This window comes from Amphiura filiformis, chromosome 20 (assembly GCF_039555335.1).
Source record: "Amphiura filiformis chromosome 20, Afil_fr2py, whole genome shotgun sequence".
Classification (NCBI taxonomy): Eukaryota; Metazoa; Echinodermata; class Ophiuroidea; order Amphilepidida; family Amphiuridae; genus Amphiura; species Amphiura filiformis.
Genome location: NC_092647.1, coordinates 29,635,697 through 29,658,622, shown reverse-complemented (window position 1 = coordinate 29,658,622; position 22,926 = coordinate 29,635,697). Strand labels below are relative to the sequence as shown.

At 35.1% G+C, this 22,926-nt stretch overlaps 1 protein-coding gene across 1 annotated transcript in view; it reads right to left on the bottom strand.

Moving 5' to 3' along the window:
* Positions 1–5,552: 5,552 nt before the first annotated feature.
* The window catches only part of LOC140142249 (talin-1-like), a 276,867-nt gene continuing 259,493 nt past the window's right edge, over positions 5,553–22,926 (bottom strand). Inside the window, 5 exon segments of the mRNA XM_072164217.1 lie at positions 5,553–9,986; positions 9,989–10,034; positions 14,092–14,337; positions 16,929–16,981; positions 16,984–17,053. Coding sequence (XP_072020318.1) covers positions 9,784–9,986; positions 9,989–10,034; positions 14,092–14,337; positions 16,929–16,981; positions 16,984–17,053 — 618 coding nt within the window. The 3' untranslated portion in view covers positions 5,553–9,783.

Genomic DNA, 22,926 nt, shown 5'->3' with positions numbered 1-22,926 from the left:
GAGCGTCGTCTATTTCAGTACATATTTTTCAACAATTAAGCCGTATTTAGTTTTGCATGGTGGGCATGTATGTGAATTCGCAACTTTCATTGACATATGATTTGAAAGCAAACATACAGGCCTTCGTTATGTACCAATATGGGCATTGGCATGAATGGCGGTGTTTCACAATACTGTCATGATGTCAAATTGTATTCGTAGGTAACATTCGGTTACCGAAATTTACCTACGAATACTTGCTTTTATTGTTGACATCTCAGAAATATTTAAACGCAGGCTATTGAAACTTGGTAGAAATAAAGAGTGTATTACCCTGCACCTATTGCTTTACTATTGTTTACTATTCTCTCAGTTTGTGGAAATGACAGAGCTTTTAACATGTATTCGAAGGTAATGCATATTTTTTACCAAACCTACCTTTGTGCCATTTAGAATTTCTGGCAGCTAAACACAATAATAAAGATGTCCGAATGCAATGCATTTCAATATTGGACATATCAAAGCTTGTATCAATTGCGCATTTATTAGTGATTTCCATTTTTTAAAGATATATCTAATTATCTAGTGCTATGAAAAATTGTATTCGTAAATAATGTAAAAAAATACCACTCAAAAAATATCACAAAAAATTCATAATTATGTACAAATATGTGAAAAATAGAACAGGCAATCTTTGAATACACACCTTTCAGGAAATCAATTAAGATTCAATCCAATGACTTCTTTTCATAACTGATTTAGATGTTTTTAAAAATACTATAAGAAATATTTTGAAAAAATGGGTAAAAATAGCATGTTTTTGGGTCTCTGTGTCTAAGTTTTTCACAGAAGGGGTCTTATTATATATGGCGCGAAGCGTATGATCAAGGCGAATAAACACAATACAAAAACGAATGCCAATTGATTAATACTTTTAAGTTATCGCCCTGAACATGCCGTGTACACTTTTCGTTGGATTCGACCATTATGTGTGCCTTCAAAGTCGGCATAATGTGTACATCCGCGTCAGTACTTTGTACTTCAGAGTAGACTGACTGTGGGTGTAAGGTATTTTTGAAATGAAATATTTTGCCAAAAAAACGAAGAAACAGCAGTATTGACTAAGTTGAAGTTCCATTCAAATACATGTAGCAAATTTCTCTACTTAAAAGGGCATTTCGTGATCCACAGCCTCATCCCCCACTTTTCTCAAAAAAAGTTGAGATTTTTATATCACTGGAAACCTCTGGCTACATAATGTTTATGTACAAAATATTTCTTGCAGATTAATTCGTTTAGCAAAGATATCGTGAAATTTGAATTTCGTTCTGGTGCACCAGAACGAAATTACAACGTATTGTCTATGGAGCAGTGTATACACATAATCATGCATAACTCCCAAACGCAATATCGGAATCAACTGAAATTTTGGGAATATGATTTTTTCGTGGATATGTACTGAAAAATGTCATAAAAAGAGGATGCTAGGATCACGAAATACTCCTTTAAGTTGAGATATTACAATTTCATGTAAAATGTCTATTTTGTCTTAAATATAGGCGGCTTTCAGTTTATACCATAAGCAGGCTTTGTTAGCAGTAGCACAATACTAACAAAGCTGCACAAAATTAAATTTTGATAATTATTACAATTTTCCCAATGAGCAAGTCACTGAATGTGCACCCTTTAACTTGCTTCGAACATTATGTTATTTCAGTGTTGACAAAATATTTTGCCAAAATATTTGCCAACAAATATTTTACAATAACATTTTGGCAACATTTTAATATGTAGTTGCTGTTTTTGCACATAAAACGTTTTAAAAACTTGTTCATTACCTTTATTATAATGAAAACGTTTTGACCAAAAACAAAACATTTTTATAACCTACTTTATGAACTGTTAAAAACATTTTTGTGTTTGCTGGGTATATAAATAGGATGGTTGGTTAGGGTCAGCATAGCAATTACTCTTTGCTCTCTGATATTCATACAGGGTGTCCCCGAAAGAACTGTATCATCAGAAACTTTATGTTTGGGTATTTTAATGCCACAACTAAACATAACTAAATAGCCATTACTTACTTTTTGAATTTTGACAATTGACCACACTGTTCTTGAAATATAAGAACTTAGAAACTCCCTTGTTGTCAAACTTTGCACAGATTTAGATATCAATCGATGATGTGTATTCGGAGTGCTAATCACTGCACATCATCAGGGAAGAGGTGTGTGTTGTCATTGAAATATATTTGACTCGTTTGTTCTTGTTTTGTAAAATTCTTATATTTCAAAAACGACATCGTCATTTGTCAAATTTTAAAAGTATGAGATAGCTGATACATTCCTCAACCACATCAGTTATTTAGTTATGTTTGGTTTAGGCGTTAAAATAACCAAACAATTAAGTTCCTGACGATATAGTTCTTTCAGGGACACCCTGTATAGCCCAATAGAGAAGCCAAAAGAAGGGGTACTTTGTTTCACTTGTGCTATTCGAGGGGCGTTGTGGTTTGCGAACAGGGCTAGTTCCAAGTCCGTCCTGCTGACTATGGAACAAATTTTGATGGGATATCAGTTGGCACACAGTGAATCTTTTGGCCACAAGAAGGGCTCACCTCATTTTTGGCACTACTCCTGATTCCAGACAAATACAGCACTAATTATTTTGGAATTAAAAAATATTATCCTGTTTTACCAAATGAAACATAACTAAATCTTAATCCTTTAGTTCTAACTTCTAGCTCTGGCCATAAAAGTCCAATTTTATTAGTTTTGCAATTTGAAGAGAAATGGGCACAAAACATACATTTCTGCATGATTTCTTACAACTTGTGCACTCACACAATTCAAAGTCTAAGCACAAGTCTAAGCATTCAAATTCTTGAGTCTAAGCTATGAGTTTGCACATGTATTTTAATATTTTGTTAATTTTGATAACTGGTTATAAAAGATATTAGAAAATGTGTTCTCCAAAAATTAAAATGCATGCTTAACCTGAAATTAGTCTTAGTACAAGTCTTTGGGCTTGATTGTCACAGCATCAAAACACCCTAAAAACACATGTTTTGGACCCTTATTTCCAAAAATTGGCCAAATATTAAAAATTGACTTCATTGGCAGTTGAACTAACTAAAGAATTACGAATTAGGTATATTTCATTTAGCAAAACAAGATAATTTTTTTTTAATCTCTAAAAATGAATGCTATATTTTTCTCTAAAAAGGAATGCTGTATTTTTCATGTCAGTAGCAGGTAGCAGTATAAACTGTTGGTGGGTAAAATAGATGTATACCCAGAGCTCAAAACACTTTTTAGATTGCAAGGGTTATTTTTAACAGATATAACGAAACATCACCCCCTGTGGAATTTTTTGTGTGAAAGTTGATGCAAGTTACGTTTGAGTAAGTGAAACATCAAGAAAATTTGTATTCCCCAAATCAATTTTCATTTATATTTTCTCTTAGGTTAGGTTAATTGTTTGTAAAAGCTATTACCGCATTCATCCGAGTATAGTCCCACGTTCGAGTATAGTCACACCCCAAATTTTTCGAAAAATTCCAGAAATTGTAAAAAAAAATATATATATATATATTTTTTTTAAATCGTTAATAGAGTATGACATGAATTCAAATTTTCATATTAAAAATACAAAACATCTTGAAATTCTTTTTAGGTCAACCATGAATGATCCTAGCGTCTAGGTCCAGGTTCACTCCAAAACCGAATTTTTAATTTTTTTTTTTAAATTCGACTATAATCACACCCACCCCCCCAACCAACCCCAATTGTGAAAAATGTTCACCTAAAAAACAGGTGGGACTATACTCGGACCAATATGGTAATAGTTTTAGTAGTTTGTCTTTGGTCTCACGGAACACTGGGAATGTAAAGGAGTATGCAGATTTCGAACCCCCATTTCTGCAGTATCCATAGTACATGTATCACTTTCAAAATTGTTCCGACATGCCTGAATGTATGCTTGCACGATTAAAACTTGCTTTGGGTGATCCCATCACAAATGCATACAAATTATCATGTTTACTAGTATTCTTGGTATAGTGGTACATGTACCGTTGGAAACATAAAGTGGTAAATAGCTTTAATTGTCATGATTGTATTTTTACTGTATATTTCTATTACAGTTTTATAATGTTGAGTATATAGTATTTTTGTAGTATGACTTGACATTATTTTGTCACAATGTTGTTTATCTGTTGTTAGCAAGTTAACAATAAACATGGTTTTTATATGAAAAAAATGTTTGAGGTTGAGATTTCTTTTTTGTTGAATGAAGATATTAATGAGTAGTTTATACTCGAGTTGTTTCTTTCTTCAGGGGTTAAAAAACAAAGTAGCTGATTGACAAGGGTCAAGTAAAAGATCAAAGAACCAGAAACATTTAAAGAAAAAAATGCCTCTCAAAATTTAGTTACCGCATCTTACCGTTTTTAATTCTGACCTTTATAAAGAGCTTTAATAAAGGGTGCCACAATAACATGCCCTGCATTTCAGTGGCATCCTCTTCGAAGCTTTATAATCATTGTAATTATTTGGATGGTTGGAATATGATGAAATAAATTATAAACCTAACAGAACCGAAGTAGGTTAGGTGCATGGCCCTCCATTCTTTCCACAAATTGTTTTTTTCACTGCAATGCATTTCTGATAAATTCCCCTAACAATCGTGCAAATCATTTTAAATTTAATGTATTTTGCATACAGTGCTTATAGCACGGATCATTATAGGCTATGGAGGCATTTCAACAACACCCTTATTTGGTGGTTAAAGGTCGTCAAACTTGTACACAGGTCAAGCTCAACATTGCTCGGACTTGGGTAAAAACACAAGCAATGTCATAAGGATTCAGAAAAAGTATAGTTTGACCCATCTATGACGGTTATGGAGTTATGAGCAAAAAACATTGTGACGTCATAGGTCTAATGTTGGCACCACGTGGAGTAAAATTGAAGAATGCTACAATTTTGTTGAAAATGGTCCCAAATTATTGGTCTTTTCATGATAAATCAGAAAAATAAGTTTGTGCTACGTGTATATTAAGATGTTCTGTTTCCTCATTAACACATCAAAATTGACAATACCCATTGAGTCGCATTGAATCAATTTGACCTTAAGAATTGTGCTACCTGGATAAGAAAGCATCAAAGATACTAGTCGTTAAAACTATTCTTTTGCTGATTTCTTGCAACAGGACAAAAAATTTGAGAATTTTGAGATCAGTTTCATCAAAATCAGAGCAACTTTCATTTTCGCCTGCAGCGGAGGGAAAAATTGGATTTACGACGTCACAATGTTACTCTTTTGCCCATAACTCCATAACCGTACATCATAGATAGGTCGAAGTATACTTTTTCTGAATCCTTATTACCAGAGGATCACGATGGTGTGAGTTTTGAACAGGTCTAAGCAAAGTTTAACAACCTAAAAAAGCTGTTACGTGTAACATGAAATGCCTACAGCATTTTATTGAAATTCAGACCTGATTATTTGTATATTTAATACTGCTGACAGTACAATCACTTCAAAATAATGGAAACATCACACATGATCTATCAATTCCAATGGTGATTTATTGTTTGAACATTCCTAAATGTTTTATAACTCAAATAACAAAGAATCAGATAACATACAGACATAAATATATGCAAAAAATATACTGGGTTTCCATGGACATGATAAAAAGAAATATCATCAAGAAAAATGAAAAAAAAAGAGGAAAATTCATCGGATACATAATTTCATTTATGATAAGATTTCTTGATAATTAACAAGCAGACATAAAACAATAATTGGCTACACTTTACTCCTGATATAAGACTGCTGCATGACCAAGAACAAAATAATATCACTTGGTAAAAGCCTGTCTTATCCCGGTATGTTAGTCATATAGAAAAATACCACTTTTCTTTTCATTTTTTTTTCTTCAAAAAACAACTTATCATTTCATTCATTTTATTCAAGCAATAAGTATAAAATTATTTAAGACTTATAATCTATCTATTGATATGTTCATAGTTTTCTTTATGGAAATGCTGACTGGATCTTTTGAGCTGTTGGTATTTCCCTCTATGTAGATTCGGTAAACAATGTTTTTTTTTTTTTTGGGGGAGTTTGTTTATCTTACAGAAAAAGTTTTAAGAAAATATTATGACACTAACAAAATTCTCAAAATATAAGTCAACGTGTAGCAAAGAAAAAATAGACTAAAAAGTCAATTATCAAGTAGTTTTTCCAAGCTTTGAAACCAACAAATATGTTGAAAAATCCAAACAAGCTTGCAAATTTCATGAAATGTGATGGGAAAAATGTATCACAACAAATGACCTACCAATTAAACTGCCACACATTTTTAGTCAACAGTTTGCCCTCCTTTGTGAGCCATACTAATTGTTTACACATATTTGACTAAGTACAGGATATGTTGGGGTATTTAGATTTCTGACATATTCTGTAAGTTAATTTTGTTTTTCTATAGAGAAAATCCTGTTATTTCTACAAGCAGGTAGATCCAGTCAGCATTACCCGCAGGGAGAGTTGCCTTCCTATTAATATATATTATAACTAAACCAACTACCCTAATTTGCATATTATAACATTTTTGACAATAAAATAATTATATTTTCCTTGCAAGTAGATATTTTCACATTGGGTTATTTTCAGTCTGGAAACATTAACAGAGTTTCAATTAAGTGCTTTTCATAGTCCTTACAGACATAATTTTTAAAATTTCAAGTTCATTTTGAAGAGCATTTTAGATGTGAAAATATCCACTTTCAAGTAACAAATTGGACTGTCCCATTTTAAATCTATAGACCCCTATATAGAAGACATGACAAAGGGGGTGTAGATTCCAACTGGAGTCACCCATTTAGGTAACCCCATTTGAAATTCACACTCCCTGTGTGGAAGATTAAGGGCACATCTTCAATAAAGGGTGTATGGAATTCAACTGGAATAGCCCAATTCATATAAACAAGTAAAGTGGTGGAAATTAAAAAAAACATTTTCCACCACTTCACTGAATTAACACAGTATTACACAAAACTACTATGTTTTTATATAAAATTATCAAGTATAACTTGTTAGTTGTCCTCAACTTGATTGTGTTATAAATAAGTAATATTGCGGACTGTTCCTTGCACCAGGGCTGTGTCTTGTCCATTATGTACACAGTACACCTACCTATGAACCAAATTAAAACAAGCTACTGTACATGTACAGTATAAAATAATGCTGATTCTGTTTAGGAAAAAAAAATGTTTTTGCTAGTTTGTTGTTTTTAGAGTTTAGATTTCATCCTGATAGGACTTTTCTTCAATATACTTTTCATAACTATATTTTTTTGTCAACCTCTGGACCGTTTCACAAATAAGCACCAACCAAAAATGCAAACAAGAGGTTGAACCAACCAAATGGACATTACTTACTTTGCATTATACACTATTGCAATTATCACAACTTTTACTGCGCTGCATTTTATCTGATGTTGAAATGTATTTATTATCATCAAGTAACCTTTATTTCACACTCTTGCTTTCAAAACATTAGTGTCCATTCTAAATTTCATCACCGCTTTGCATACTGAACATATAGGATTTAACATGAAAAATCCAAGTTTTGAGATATTTTCTTAAAATATCAAAAGCTATCTCAAGGACCACTGAACCAATGCAGGGCTTGGTTGTACTCATTTCATGCTCATTCCAAATAATGGCAATTAAGATGTACAATTCTGAAATTTCTGAATTTTTAAAGTAAATTTTGGCACCTGTGTGGATAAGACAGTGTTGGAATCCAGTTGATGATTCTTGTCGATGCAAATTAGCTGCAAGTACACTTGAAAATCAACATCCTTGCTTTGCATAAAATCTAGACAAGACACCTAGATTCCAACTCTGCCTAAGCACATATTGTTCATTAGAAAGTGTGTCTAATCCCTATCAAAAACCTTGGCATGGACTTGACTAACTAAAGCCCGTCACCATGTCATTTGAGCCTCTTTCAGGATTATTCACAATGTACAAGGCAGTGGAGTCTGAACAAAATATATCTGTGCAAAGCCTATGCCACTTATGATAATGAATAGACTTGTATGTATCCATATAGTATTCCAAATGTTTTGCCAGAGAGTATATATATCAAATTCTGACCAATTCAATAATCCTTATTTGATCTCATTATATTGAAGGTACATTATTGTTATTGATATATTATTTAAATAATTCAAAATTAATGATCCAATTGTTATCTTTGTATTCCATGAACATGATCATGAGGAAAAAAAATATATACAGATTCTTCTTGCACCAAGTGTAAAATATAAAGCCGGTAAAATTTGCGAGCCTTCCTCACCATTGCTGAGTAATAATATAATAAATCAATGTATAAAAACATAATCATTTGAAAGCTGTAGATAATTCTGCACATGTATTTCAGTACATAATAATACATTAGTAACAGATGCGCTGTGTGGGGATGTTACAGTGTTTATTGATAACACAGTAATTTGCATCCAGTGAAGAGCCATTATGTAAGCATCAATGCAATGCATATATCAATTTTAATTTTTTATCACACAAATACTTCATTGCATCATGATGCTTAGGCTTAATTCTTTACACATTTAACCCATTTATTAAGCCAAGTGTGAGGGTATTATTACCCAGCAAACACTGAACGTTTAAATGTTGGGTAATTTAAACGGTATGAAACATTTTAATAACATTCAAAAACATTGTTGAAAATGTGATGCAAAACATTCTAAAATAATGTTCATTTAGAGCTGACAAAATATTTCGCAAAAAATGTTGCCAAAAAAATAACAATATAATTTTGACAACATTCATGTTTTAGTGGGTTTTTTTTTCATTTAAAACGTTTTAGAAATGTTTATATGACCTTTATATAAATGACATTTAAATGTTATTAAAACGCGTTTCCAATCAAATCAGACACGTTTATAACGTTTTAAGAATAATTTTGTGTTTCCTTGGCAGTTCCAACTGTTAGTTATACATCATAATTATGTGAACTTGCAGCCAAGCTGATGTGCGCTATTTTTGTGACCTAAGTAAGTTTTTCTCACTTCACATTGACGTTATCATGCGACATTCATTTGTTATTATATAAAAATATTTATCAATATTGATACTGTTGACGTCTACAGTTCACTTACCAAGTGCCTGCGTAAAAGCATAATTATTGTGCAGTCTATTTGTAAAGCTTGTGTGACTTTGGGCCACATTTTAACAGCCAGAGCAAAGCAACTTGCCTATATTATGGCAACTGTAATAATTGTTACATAACTTATTTAGGGATGTTTTGAAGCTATACAATTACATAGCTTTTTCAAATTCCTGTGTTTTTTCTCTCTTGACTGGACAGAAAGCACTCTGCTGACAATATTGTTGAAAAATTTTCTTTGTGGATTACAATACCACATGACATTCACCACAGAAAATTAAGCTCACATTGCTTGACTTGTTCACATGTGTTACAGTCCATAGATTTTGAGAAAAGTACACATATACCCACATGAACATGGAAACAGCACCTCTCCCAATATTAGTTTTTTAATTTTTTCTATAAAACTTTGTGACTTTGCAGTTTGCAGCAATCCTCCTTACCCCTGACTGAGTGCATATAATCTTAAGCTGGGGTAACAGACAACTTGTAGGTATATACATACTCTTGTTTTACTTCTAATAAAATAATACACTATACATAAGACACATATTTTTTGCAGGTACGGTACCAACCCCCCTCCCTCCCCCCTTTTTAGTTTCAATCAGAATCCTCTTCGCCTGGAGGTCTGTTGCCGTATTTCGCTTTTCTGATATTTTCTAGTTTTCGTCTTGCATCTTGGAGTTCTTTTTCTTTCTTTAAGATAGCTTCTTGTGCTTCGATCTCGATGGCGATGTTGCCGACCATTTTGGAGCTGATTTCCACGCCTTGTTGTTCTTCATCCCATTCCGATGCTTGTTGGTGGCTTTTACCAAATTGTCTGATGCACGTTTCACAGCGTTGCCAGCAGACTATAGTTGGAAAGAAAAACAAAGAAAGTTACCAAATTACAATTTTTTTCTAATTGTCCATATCCACTTGTTAAACCAATGTTGGCAATGTTTTTTTTATATATAATTATGGCGTCCATTTTTGAAAATCCAAAATGGCCATCAACTCAACCTGATATGGATAAATATCATGTTATGACAATTATACTTTGAAATTGTAACACTAAAATATGAATCCACTTTAGGGATCAACTGCAGCTCATGCTAAGATGTTTCACAAATGTTCATTTCTAAAAGGGATTGATGAAATTACTTTTAAAATGTATACAGGACAGCATGATTCACATTATGCGCTTTCAATAAATAAGACTTTATAACATATATCTAAATATGGCAAATTGCAATTACGTCCATGAGAATATCAATCGTACTTTAATCTGATACTGCGAGGGCAGACACTTATTACATTGCAGATACGCTGCATTCTATATGACCTTGATATGTCACATTCACAGGTCTAACTTGTTAATTTGAGGCATCTAAGGACAGACGACAAAATATAAAGTCCACATGCTTTGTACGCATATTCAAGAGGACCGATCCGGCCTTTGTGTCTAACAAATCACGCACATTTACGCGAAATATGTCAAGCCTGCATGTGCTTGGCAAGAATACACGATAACAGGTGATAATGGGTGCAGCATGGTATGTATATTTTCAATTTTACTGGATTTGTTGCACCATAAATAAAATGGGAGTGGCCTAGGGGAAAACAATTTTTTAGCTTTATAACATTTGAATACTATTTCAATGAAAATAATTGTTATTATTATTTCCTTTTATTATTCATTATGCAGAATTGTGATGAGAATGCAAGCAATGAACACTGGGCTATTCCAGTTGAAATCCATACACCCCCTATGGAAGACATGACCTTAACCTCTCACACAGGGGGTGTAGGTATCACCCATTCAGGTAAACCCCATTTGAAGTTCACACTCCCATCTACACAGGGAGTGTGAATTTCAAATGGGGTTTACCTGGATGGGTGAAATCTACACCGTCTGTGTGGGAGGTTCAGGTCAAGTCTTCCATAGGGGGTGTATGGATTTCAACTGAATAGCCCATTCCAGATAAGAAAGAAGGTAGAGAAAATCACTGACTGGGGGGGGTTCTTTTTTGCAACACATGGCATGATTAATTTCTTAAGTCTTCACCTCTGGTCTAAGAGGTCTGGGGTTCAATCCTTTGTGAAAAAACAACTATGCCTTTGTTCTATGACTACATACGACACCCATTTCTGATCAAGCTAACCCCTTCGTTTGACTAACCTGAACACCATAAAACACCACAACCTTGATGCCTCCCCTTACAATACATGTGGCAGGGGCATGCAACAGATAGGACAACTCCAACCAAACCATCTCTAGAATAGGGTTAGCAGGATTGTGTGTGTATGTGGCAATACGTTTTGATACTGCCACATTAACACTGCCCTATAAGAAAAGCTAGAAATAAAGAAATAACTAGTTCGCGTTGGACGATCCTGTCAATCAAACCCCCTACAGCTTTGATTGGTTAATAGCACATATAAAAGGGAGGTTGATTCATCTGGTGCCTTCATTTGAGAAAAGGAATTGCAGAAAATGGCGGACAAATGTCATTACTTTAACCAAGCAAAAAGCAACTTTTCTGGGCATTGTTGACATGGTGACTTTGAAAAAGAAAGTTCCAATCACTAAGACCTAACTTTTCATCAGACCGTTTCTATGTTTGAAGGCAAAATACTAAACAACAAGGCACCCTATTTTCTGCTGCGCTCAGACAACAACTCATAAACAAATAAATTCCGAGTTTGATTGACAGGTGATGTCAGGCGTGAACTAGCACCTGTAATTCCAACTTTTATAGGGGGTATGGTTGGAGGTAGCAGAAGAGTAACCCCCCCCCCACTGTCTCACTCGAGGAAAGGCTCCCTCCAGGTAGTACAGTTTTGTGGTGTACAGGAGTGTTAAATAAAATAAATTCCAGTCAAATTCAGATGTTACAGAAAATGATCAATTAGTTTCCCATTCAAACCCATGGAGTTCCAATATTTACAATTTGAAAGTTAGTACAAGCTTGTTGCTCAACCATTGTAATTTATATCAGTTTGACTGATGCCCTGTATGGGGCAAATTAAAATTCTGGGATGAAGAATAAATATTAATTTATAGATTTGTTGGTTTTTTTTTCCCAAGAGATTGTTTCATATCATTCCATAGCAAAGTTATAAAGGAGAAATGCTGATAAATCATGTCGTGCATTTGACATCGAAAAGCTCATTCAATCGAGTTCAGAGAGAATTTGTCATGAAGAATAACAAATCCAAGAGTGTTGAATGGCAGAGAATAAATTGTCTTATTTACATTTCAGACAAAAAAAAATTACATTCTGTGATTTGATAAAGTTAATAAATTACAATTCTCTTTCAACACAACAAATGGACTACTGCATTTAAAATCCACACTCCCCCTGTGGAAGATTTTGGAAATACATTCCACAGAGGGAGTATGAATTTCAAATGGAATGAACACATTAGGTAGCTCTATTTGAGACTCGCCCTCCCTCTGTAGAAGATTCAGGTTGAATCGTCCTCAAAGGGTGTATGAAATTCAAATTGAGCTGCCTAATGCATTCATTCCATTTGAAATTCATACTCCCCCTGTGGATGATATCTCCAAAATCTTCCACAGGAGGAGTGTAGATTTTAAATTGAACAGCCCAATGTTTACTCTCATGCAAGAATCATTTGGACAAGAAACAAACATAACAGTACAAAACTTCACAACAAAGACTTCTTATGCAATATTATAATCAATAAAAGAAATTTCCTTCATGTAGTATGAAAGACAAGATCTACTAGAGCTAACTTTGTGATAGAACGATCATGTCAGCATTCCAAGTTACATACCTTCTTTATTTTTTTCATAATCATTATCCAAAACATACATGAATGAGTGGACGGACAGAACAGAAGAAAGGGGGAAAATTACAAGAAAATGATGAGGTGTATGGTAGGCATGCCTTGAAATTTAGGCATCTGGTAAAATGTCTTTCAAAAGATAATACGGTTACTGGATTTCTTGAAAGGTCCTCAACTTTTTGTATACAACATGCCCAACAAATTTCAAAAAAGACCTGGGAGCTGCAATGATATCGACAGGTGTATATAAATAATTTTATATTGCTATATTTTTCAAACATTTCAAGAAAACCTAAATTGCTTTTTGGCTCATCCAATGCTATGGACTAATCCAGCTGAAATCCGTATACCCGTGTATGGAAGACATGACCTTCATTTACCACACAAGGGGTGTAGATCAAATGGAGTCATCCATTCAGGTAACCCCATTTGAAATTCACACGCCCGGTGTGGAAGATTAAGGTTATGTCTTCTATAGTATGGATTTCTACTGGAATTGCCCAATGCCTGATTTACCACAGGTGACAACAACAAAATTAACACTGACCCTGATATGGCAGGACGTTTTACACACACACAAATATGCAAAAACAAACACATACACAACCCAAGCACGCACACAACCCCAACAAACACGGAGACATCAAACAGAGGTCTCTGGTTTGTGCCAATGGTATTCCAATATCGCAATTTGAAAATATGACATTTTAGAAAGTGGGTAAATGCTCGTTTCCCTGGATTCTGATATGAACCATGCTATGGATGCCTTTAATATTCTTTCCAATTTCCAAATACAAAAATAATTTGTGATAATAAAGTGAATGAAGTCTTTGTCCATGCAATTTTAATTAAAAAAATAGTTAAGGAAATTCATTAGAATTGAAAATATTAAAATTATAATTCTATCTTGTTGCATGGTTAGTATTGAACTTTATAAAAAATAATTGAATGTGTTCATACAATATATTTGAATTCACAGGCTAAGTAAGACACAAATATCATTCTTTTGTCTTAAAATTTATCTCATATAATAATATTAGTCTTGGAAGAAATAAATTCACCAAGTCAATCGGTAAAGACAGCTCGTAACACCTGAACCTATTTCTAACCTACCTGCAGTCTCCTCATCGGCTCACTGAATGTGTCTGCTTTCACTTTGCAAGCAACAAGAAGTTGGGCAGTGGAGCTAGCCACCTGTTTTGCTGAAGAGATCAGTCTCTCCTGCGATGCATGGCCTTGTACTACTGCATTGGCTGCATCACATAGACCTTGTGTTGCAGCGGCTACTTTTCTTGCTGCAGAGATGAGTCCCATTGACCACTGACCATCTTCACTGTATGGGGATGGGTTAGCTACAATCTGTTCAGGAGGAAAAATGACAACATGTCGTTTATTAAAAGCTGATGAAAGTATTCTTTTAGACCTTGCATTCAAATTAGGAGCAAATCAATTTGCACAAAGTTCAGGCCCATAGCCAGGTGGGGGAGGGCAACATACACCACATAAATCTGCAAAAGATCTGCTTTATCATCAACATTACTACTACTACTACTACTACTACTACTACTAATTGACATTTATACCGCGCCGAAAACCAAAACAATTTGCACTAAGGCGCATGAAAACATAAACAATGGATGAAAACAAGAATAATATGATACATAAAACATCATAACATCAGATAAAGTCCAAAATCAAGCAAAATGAATACAGTTACTGATTGAAAGCAATATTGAACAGATGGTGTTTAAGCAGTTTCTTGAAAATGTCAATTGAAGAGGCGGTTTTGATATGTTCTGGTAATGCATTCCATAGTTTTGGTCCATAACAAGAAAATGATCTGTCTGCAAAGGTTGAATTCTTGGTCTTGTGCTCAGTGAGTATGAAAGAGGCAGTTGAAGTTGAACGAAGACGACGATGAGATGTTGAAACATGAAGCAAATCTGAAAGGTACTCTGTGCTGTCTGATGAAGGCATTTGTAGACGATGACAAGTATCTTAAAGTCAACGCGCTGGTTAATTGGCAACCAGTGCAACTCAACGAGGTCTTTGGAAATTGAGTCATATTTTCGCTTCCTAGTTACAATACGTGCTGAGGTACGTTGGATGTTAACAAGCCGTTTCAGGAGCGAAGCACTTATGCCAACCAGCAAACTATTACAATAGTCAATTCTCGATGTTACAAGAGAGTGGACAGCCATTTTGGTCGATTCGGTTGTGAGCATCTTGCGAGCACGGCCAATGTTTATGAGATGAAAATTTGCTGATTTTACAATCTTGGTCACTTGAGCAGACATGCTCACATTGCAATCAAACATCACACCAAGATTTCTAACTGCGTTTCACCTGCACTGGGACATTCACACCAGCGATGTTAACTGAGGAGAGATGAAATTTGTACAACTGGGCCCGAAATCCACAAACAATAACCTCCGTTTTCTCTGCGTTCAATTTCAAGAAGTTTCGCGACATCCAGTTTTGTATATCGTTAACACATTTCTCAATAGTAGCAACAGCAAGATTTACACCATCAGCAGAAGTTGGACAGATAGATGCATAAATCTGTGTGTCGTCAGCATAAATATGCAGAGCTAAACCATAGTCGCGAATGATGTTACCCAGTGGCAGAGTGTAGACTAGAAATAACAAGGGCCCTAAAACTGACCCTTGTGGAACACCGTAACGTAGAAACTGAGTACAAGAGAATTTTCCATCGATGCAAACACGCTGTGATCTACCAGCTAAATAAGATGTGAACCACTTTAGTGGAATGTCACTCAAACCTATAAGGTCTTGCAATCTTGAGAGCAGCACACGGTGATCAATGGTATCAAATGCGCTACTTAGGTCCAGCAGTACAAGAATGGTGATACCTTGTTTCTCCATTGCCCACAGGATGTCGCTAGGACTCTGATTAACGCGGTTTCAGTACTGTGGAATTGTTTATAGGCAGACTGAAATGGTTCATGAAGTCGATGTTGCGACATGTGATCAGTTAGTTGCTTGGCTACGACTCTCTCAAGAACTTTCGAAATGAAAGGGAGATTACTCACAGGGCGATTAATTCTTGAGGACGTTGCTGTCAAGGTTAGCCTTCTTTATCAATGGAATTATGATGGCAGTCTTAAGAGGCTCTGGAACGACACCTTCAGCAAGTGACATATCAACAATAGATGTTATGGCTGAAATAAGCACGTCGAGGTGATCCTTGACCATCCATGAAGGAAGCGGATCTAACAGACAGGATGGTGAAGGAGATTTGGTTATAATCTCCATAACATCAGCTTCAGAGACCGAAGTAAATTCATTCCATACACTGGTACCCTGTGACTCTTGTGAAGTGGAAGCATCAGGTGGAAGGGCAGATCTTATATTCTCTATCTTAGTCATAAAGTAATCCGCGAACCGATCTGCCAGGTCACCGGCAGAATCATGTTCTGGTAGTCGCGATGGTTGCTTACTGTGTAGAATATCGCTAATAACAGAAAACATTGATCTGAAATCATTGCCACATTCATTGATCTTGTTGTTAAAGAAAGAACATTTGGCGTGGTACAAAGCAACATTGTACTCATTTCTAATGTTCTTGAAATGCTCTAAGTCAACAGTTAGACCACTTGAAATCCATTTCCTTTCTGCTTTCCGACGATCTCGTTTCATCTGATGTAACGAATCTGAAAACCAAGGTTGCAGATCTTTAGGAATGACAGTCTGTGTGCGTAGTGGAGCATGCCTGTCCAACAAGCAAGAGAGTGATTCATTATACTGTTCGACAGCTTTGGTAACATTAGATGCCAGTGAAGAACATACTTACATGATGATCTTCCAGGTGAGAGGGGTTCGGCCAAGAAACAAAATTTGTTTCATTTGCAAATAAAAATTATCACTCAGTAGTCATATTTTGCACACCTGTTGCAACCGTTTTAGCAGTTTTTTGCCATATCACTCACCTTGCCTTGTTGTACAAGTTCCCTCTGCGCAGCAGATGCTGCCTTGACGAGGCGCTAGTTGCATTCGCGATAGCCTTGGCTGCCTCTAAGATCTGTTCTTCAAAGTTCAGGCTCTCATCTGCTTGCTAAAAAAATTGACAAACAAACACATGATTAGAAGATAGTATAGTGCTAAATAAGTGGGTCGATGATTATAGCGACAATATTGACAAAAGCTTAAGATCAGGCAACAATATGTTCTCTCATTGTGCATCAAGATACTAGATTTAGTGAATGCTTGTCAAAATTCATCATGATTCATTACATTATGCATAATGACAACTTAACAGGGCATAAGACATTCCTGTGCATTGATATAACATATTCCTTTATTACACCAAACTTGTACATACAGATACATGTTATGTGCGAATACAATTTCCTGTAAAAACAGTGGTTGTACACATAATATACAAATAATCACGTTTGACCCAACTTTGTTACATTATCACACACTGTGGTAGATTGTACTGATTTGGCACCATATTTAAGGGAAAATATCAAAAGTTTGATGATGTTCTATAAATGCAAGTCCATTCATTAGGCTCGAAGCCGACTCCCTCCCTGAAATGCAAGTGTGAATTATTGACAATCCCAACCCGAAAGGTCTACTGTGACCAAGTTTTTTTTTTTTTAAACGTAATCCAACTTTTTTATCCCCTTCCCTTTACAAAAGGACTTTTGTTTACAGAAAGTCATCTAACTTTTGGTTTGTTGATTGCAAATACAATTGATATGTCTCCGTTCAGTAAACCACTTCCGAACAACACAATATACATCACCAAATTGTTGACACCCTATGCACTATACTATAGCTTAAAATAAATCGTAATGTGGAAGTTGACTGAACTGAGACTTAAAGGCATTTAGATAGAAATATCCTCAGCACCCTACTATGGGACATGAATGGATGTACTTGGTCGAAGTTAGAAATTGGAAGGAGCAAAACATAATAAACAAAGGGCATTTAAAAATGGCCTAATTTCACAGCAAAGTATGCTGGAGATAATGGGGTTTTCAGAACTACCTCTATGATCAATAAGGCACCTCTAACAAATTTGTTACCTTGAAGCTTGTTATTAATTAACTATCAACTAATTACTAATCAAGTAATGGTAAATTTGTATTGGTCAATATCATTACATGCACACATTCATAATCAACAATAGTCAATTAATTGATTTCACAAATAATAAGAATCGACCAAGCATCAATGGTCTATCAAAAGATCAAACTAATTTGGTTCTATTGCCTAAAGTAATGTGACATTAACGTCCATATTCTTCCAATAGCCATCTTCAGCTTGAGAAGATGAGATCATGGATCACGTTATGATCTTAGTTATGGGCTGAGCCAGGCGGATCATATTGTCATAAGGTCACTTTCCATTCATACTGTCTAGGCGCTGTTATGTCAGCACCCATGTGATTTTATTATTCTACTAGTTTTAATCGCCTAGGCTAGCTGGTTTCAGTAGTAATACAGTAACTCAGCACCCTACACAGCTAGTTAAGTTGTGGATTCACTTGAATAATATCTTAATACAAGAAAACAGGAAGAATGGAAAATTGTGATCTACTCAAGATATCTACCGGGTGCAGAAGGACATTTAAACCTAATCATAACCAATAGCCCAAATACAATATACAATTAACTGATCATAACAGATACATAAAATCACAAAAGTAATCAGACATTGCTATCATTTTAACTTGGACTGAAAATTGGCAAAGAAATAAATCATTTTTGGAACTTCTCATGGATACAGATAAGGCTAAAAATAGTTATATCTCAAAGCCGCCACGCATTCGGTTTTCTTAGCGCGTCCATGTCAGCTGAAACAGCAATTTTTTTAAATTTTTTTGCTGTAAAATCATGAAATTCTCAGACAAATTTGGAGGCAAAGTTACTTCGAATTGATACTCGCATTGTTTAGGTAAAAAACAATTGATATTTGTACTTCAATTGTGTAAATTAACAACAATTTTATGCTGTGTACTTTTGAACACTCGAAAATGACATCTTAATTCAAATTTAGTTTTAAAAAAATCTTTAAAAACAAATTAATAAAAATCTTAAAAAAACCTTATTTTGTATTCGTTTTGAAACTGCCATGGGCTTTGAGACATAACAATTTTTTAGCCTAATATCATTCAGTAGTGAAATAGTTTGAATTTTAATCATGTCTTCATTCAAAATGATAGCTTATGCACAAAATACAAAGTCATACAAAAAGAAGAAAAAAAAAGAGTGTGATGACAACTTGTGAAGCAGGATCTACTGATCAAGAGACGACTCAAGTCATGTTGACAAGCGCCCTCACTGCTTACATACAGACTGGTATTTAGATGGTCTCCAAACAAGAGATGTTCGTTTAAGGTTGAGGCTTAAACTAAACAATCAACCCAAAAACAAACATATCATGCCTGAAGCCACACAACATAGATGGAAGAACGTCACACGGAGTGAACCAAAGTGCCGGAGAAGAGAGGGTAAAAGTTGTGAGTGATACATAGACGTATATCCACATAGTGCCACACATAGGTGCTGCTGCTGCTACCATCCACAACATCCTGGCTCTTTGACTTTGTTTCTGTGTCTCAGCAGAAATACCAGCAGTGATGAGACTAGTGGAACACTGAGGGGGTTAGTACAGAAAAACAAAATGACAAAAATACAATACAATGCTTTGATATTGGGCCATAAACATGGTGCCAACTTGATCTTGGAAGTTTTGTGTAATGTTCTGCTGCTAGTAATAAGCAATTGGTAACAAAGATGACATCTGACATTCCTGGCATTGTTATGTAACCAGTTTCAAAGGGTACACCCCGTCAGTCTGAAACCCTGTCAGTCTGAACCACCGCTAGTCCGAATTTTAAGCTTACCTAACGCTAACCCTAACCCTAAACCTAACCCTAAAAGTTCAGACTAGAGGTGGTTCGGACTGACGGTGTTTCGGACTGATGGGGAGACCCCATTTCAAATTGGTTTTCAAAAGATATTTGGTTTGATAATTCTATGGAGAGTTGATACATACATCAGTCAAAAAATGTACAACAGTGCATAATAATACATTTTGTATACAACACCAACTTCATCACTTGATTCACATGTTACAGATAGTATACACAAGTGCCATCAAGTGCTGTTATATTACATCAACTACAATATCCATTCAGTGAAGAAGTAAATACATTAACTTTACAACTATAAGTTGAGCTGCACTTCACATGTCAACAAAGTCACAATGTTATAGCAGGGGTGCATTTCACTCAACTCTACGATGAATCATAAGTCCCTTTAACCCATTGTAAATACAAACCCACCCCAACTCTCACAGTCACATATCGAGTGTTAAAAACCAGAAAGCCTATACTCGCAATGAAAACCATTGTGAGTTAAGGCTATTCTGGTTCTCACCCCTGGATATGGATGAGTTTGAGAGTTACCGTGGGTCATCAATGTTAGTGAAAACTAGATTTTGCGGTTCTCGGGTTGGGCGGTTCTCGTGATAGGCCTATCTCTAATTTCTCACCCCTGGATATGGATGAGTTTGAGAGTTACCGTGGGTCATCAATGTTCGTAAAAATGCACCCCTGGTATCTTGTCCACAGTGACTTAACTACAAATTGAGGTTTGCCCATCATCTGTTTTATTTAAATTGTGTGTCCTAAAATTTTCCTTGTATAATGCATTAATCGGACCTCGGTAGCCTACTGGGTGTTGAAATGATGCTATGACCATCATTTATATATTTCATTCACTAAAACCTTTTCAGCAGCTGTAATTATTACATAGCATGTCAAAGGCATAACGTTTGCCTGTCCAAGGAACAAACTGCCCGTCTAGAATGATGGGTGGGTGTGGGTAGCTAAGACATTGTGTGTATCTAATAATGCATCCTAATGCTCAAATCGAAAATGTTTAAGTCTCCAAAACAAAGTTCTGATGAACCATTCAATTAAGAAAGGTCACACTGCTATTTCTGCATGTCACCAATTGAGAGGGAAATAATGCATTGCCATGTGACCTGCAAATCTGGTTTTGTAGTTTGTGATTGGTACGGTCCCATAGAATTATACTGTTTGGTATTATGTAATCAAGTGTTATAAAGTATTGAAACCCTTTTCACATTCATGCTTTCCTGAATCAAGTTAAATTTAGACTTTTTTGAAAAATATGAGAGTTACAACAGTTTGGTACGAGTGATGATCCAACATGACTTATCCTCAATCCTTATTCTCAATTGTAATTTCTTTGGTATAGGATACTTACAACATTTTGGGATTCAAAAGCACACTGCCCCTCAATAGGTTGATGCATGCATATGTTCATTTTAAGTGCTCAAAGTGTACCTCTGATGGTACACATGGTGGTTCTTAGGGGTGAAATCATAACTTGACCGACGGTTGACCACCAGTTCCATCCAGTTTCTATTGTTCTAAACAATGGGAACCGGCCGTCAACACCCAGTCTAGTTTTGATTTCAGTTCTTAATGACTTTATGACCAATGGGTGACTAACAGGTAGTTAACAGGGAGGTAACATAATGGTATAGGTTATGGGCAAGTGTCTAGCAAAGGAGTTATACTACTCCCAAGTCAAGAGGGGTATATTGCACAGTGAGGTGGAAGATGGAGTACCTGTGCCATGGAGTACCCTTAAAGGGAGTTTGGTTGTGCAAGATGTGTAAACATCAAATATACTTGTTGTATCATACACAAATACATTATATCACTGTATAGTTCAGAATCAGAATTGTAATACAGGGTGTCCCAGAAAAAATTACCGAGTGATTAAAATTGAACAATAGACATCAGATTCAAAAACATTAAAATGTAGCGCATAACCCATTTCATTGTGCATCACATACAAAAATTGTATTTGATTCAGTAGACTGGTTGCGAAGAAATTAACGATTACATAATGCACGCATCAATGCAGTTCATTCCAAGTTTGATCAACAGGCACTCTTTTGAAGTCTTTTCATATTTACTCAGCGCTTCCTAAAGCTTGTGTATCTCATTCAATTTAGGTCCACACTATCTATTTTATAATCCGACAGTGTTATGTTATTCATGCTTTCACTGAAGATAAAAACCAATTTGTCCGAGAAAACTTTGATTTCTGCAATTGGAAGGTTTCCAACTTTAATTCTTAGGTTGTGCAAATATGTTATATTCTAACTTTCCCAAGAAAATTTGAGCCAAGAATGACAATGATCAAGTGCTTACAGCTTAACGTGTGATTTTTGATACCATGCAACATTAATGTTGGAGTTTTAAAAGATTTAAACTTTGCATTGCAATTGATTGGAAATATTCCAAAAATGTGTGAGAGAATTTTTTTAAGCCATCATGGAATTCTTTATGCAATAATTCTTATACAACATATATATCAACATTAACGAAAAAAGATATTTACAAAGTACCGAGCATCATCTTACATGCTGGCTTTTTTTTTTTCATTATTGTGCAGGTTTGAACAAAACATACTTACATGTTTTGCAAGAAACAGATTGTTTAGAAAGAATGAAAAGGATTTCACCGAACAAAATATGAAGTCCATTGACAGTGTTAACCACTAGTGTGCATTGTGTTGAATGATCTTTCTTTCAAACTTGGAATGAAGTGAATTGATGCATGCGTTATGTAATTGCTCATTTCTTCGCAATCAGTCAACCGATTCCAGTACAATTAGTGTATAAGATGCACAATAAGATGGGCTACACGCATTTTTGGATTCTGATGTCTATTTCTCAACTTACGTCCAAATTTATTTGCCTGGTAATTTTTTCTGGGACACCCTGTACACAAACTACAATCATGTGCAAAATTGCCGGGACAGTTACACCCCACTCCTCTTAATCAATATTGTAAACTTGTACATCAAACGTCTCCAATTTAAAATGTACTATATGCTTGCTCCAACACTTTGTTCAACAAAATAGGCTGGA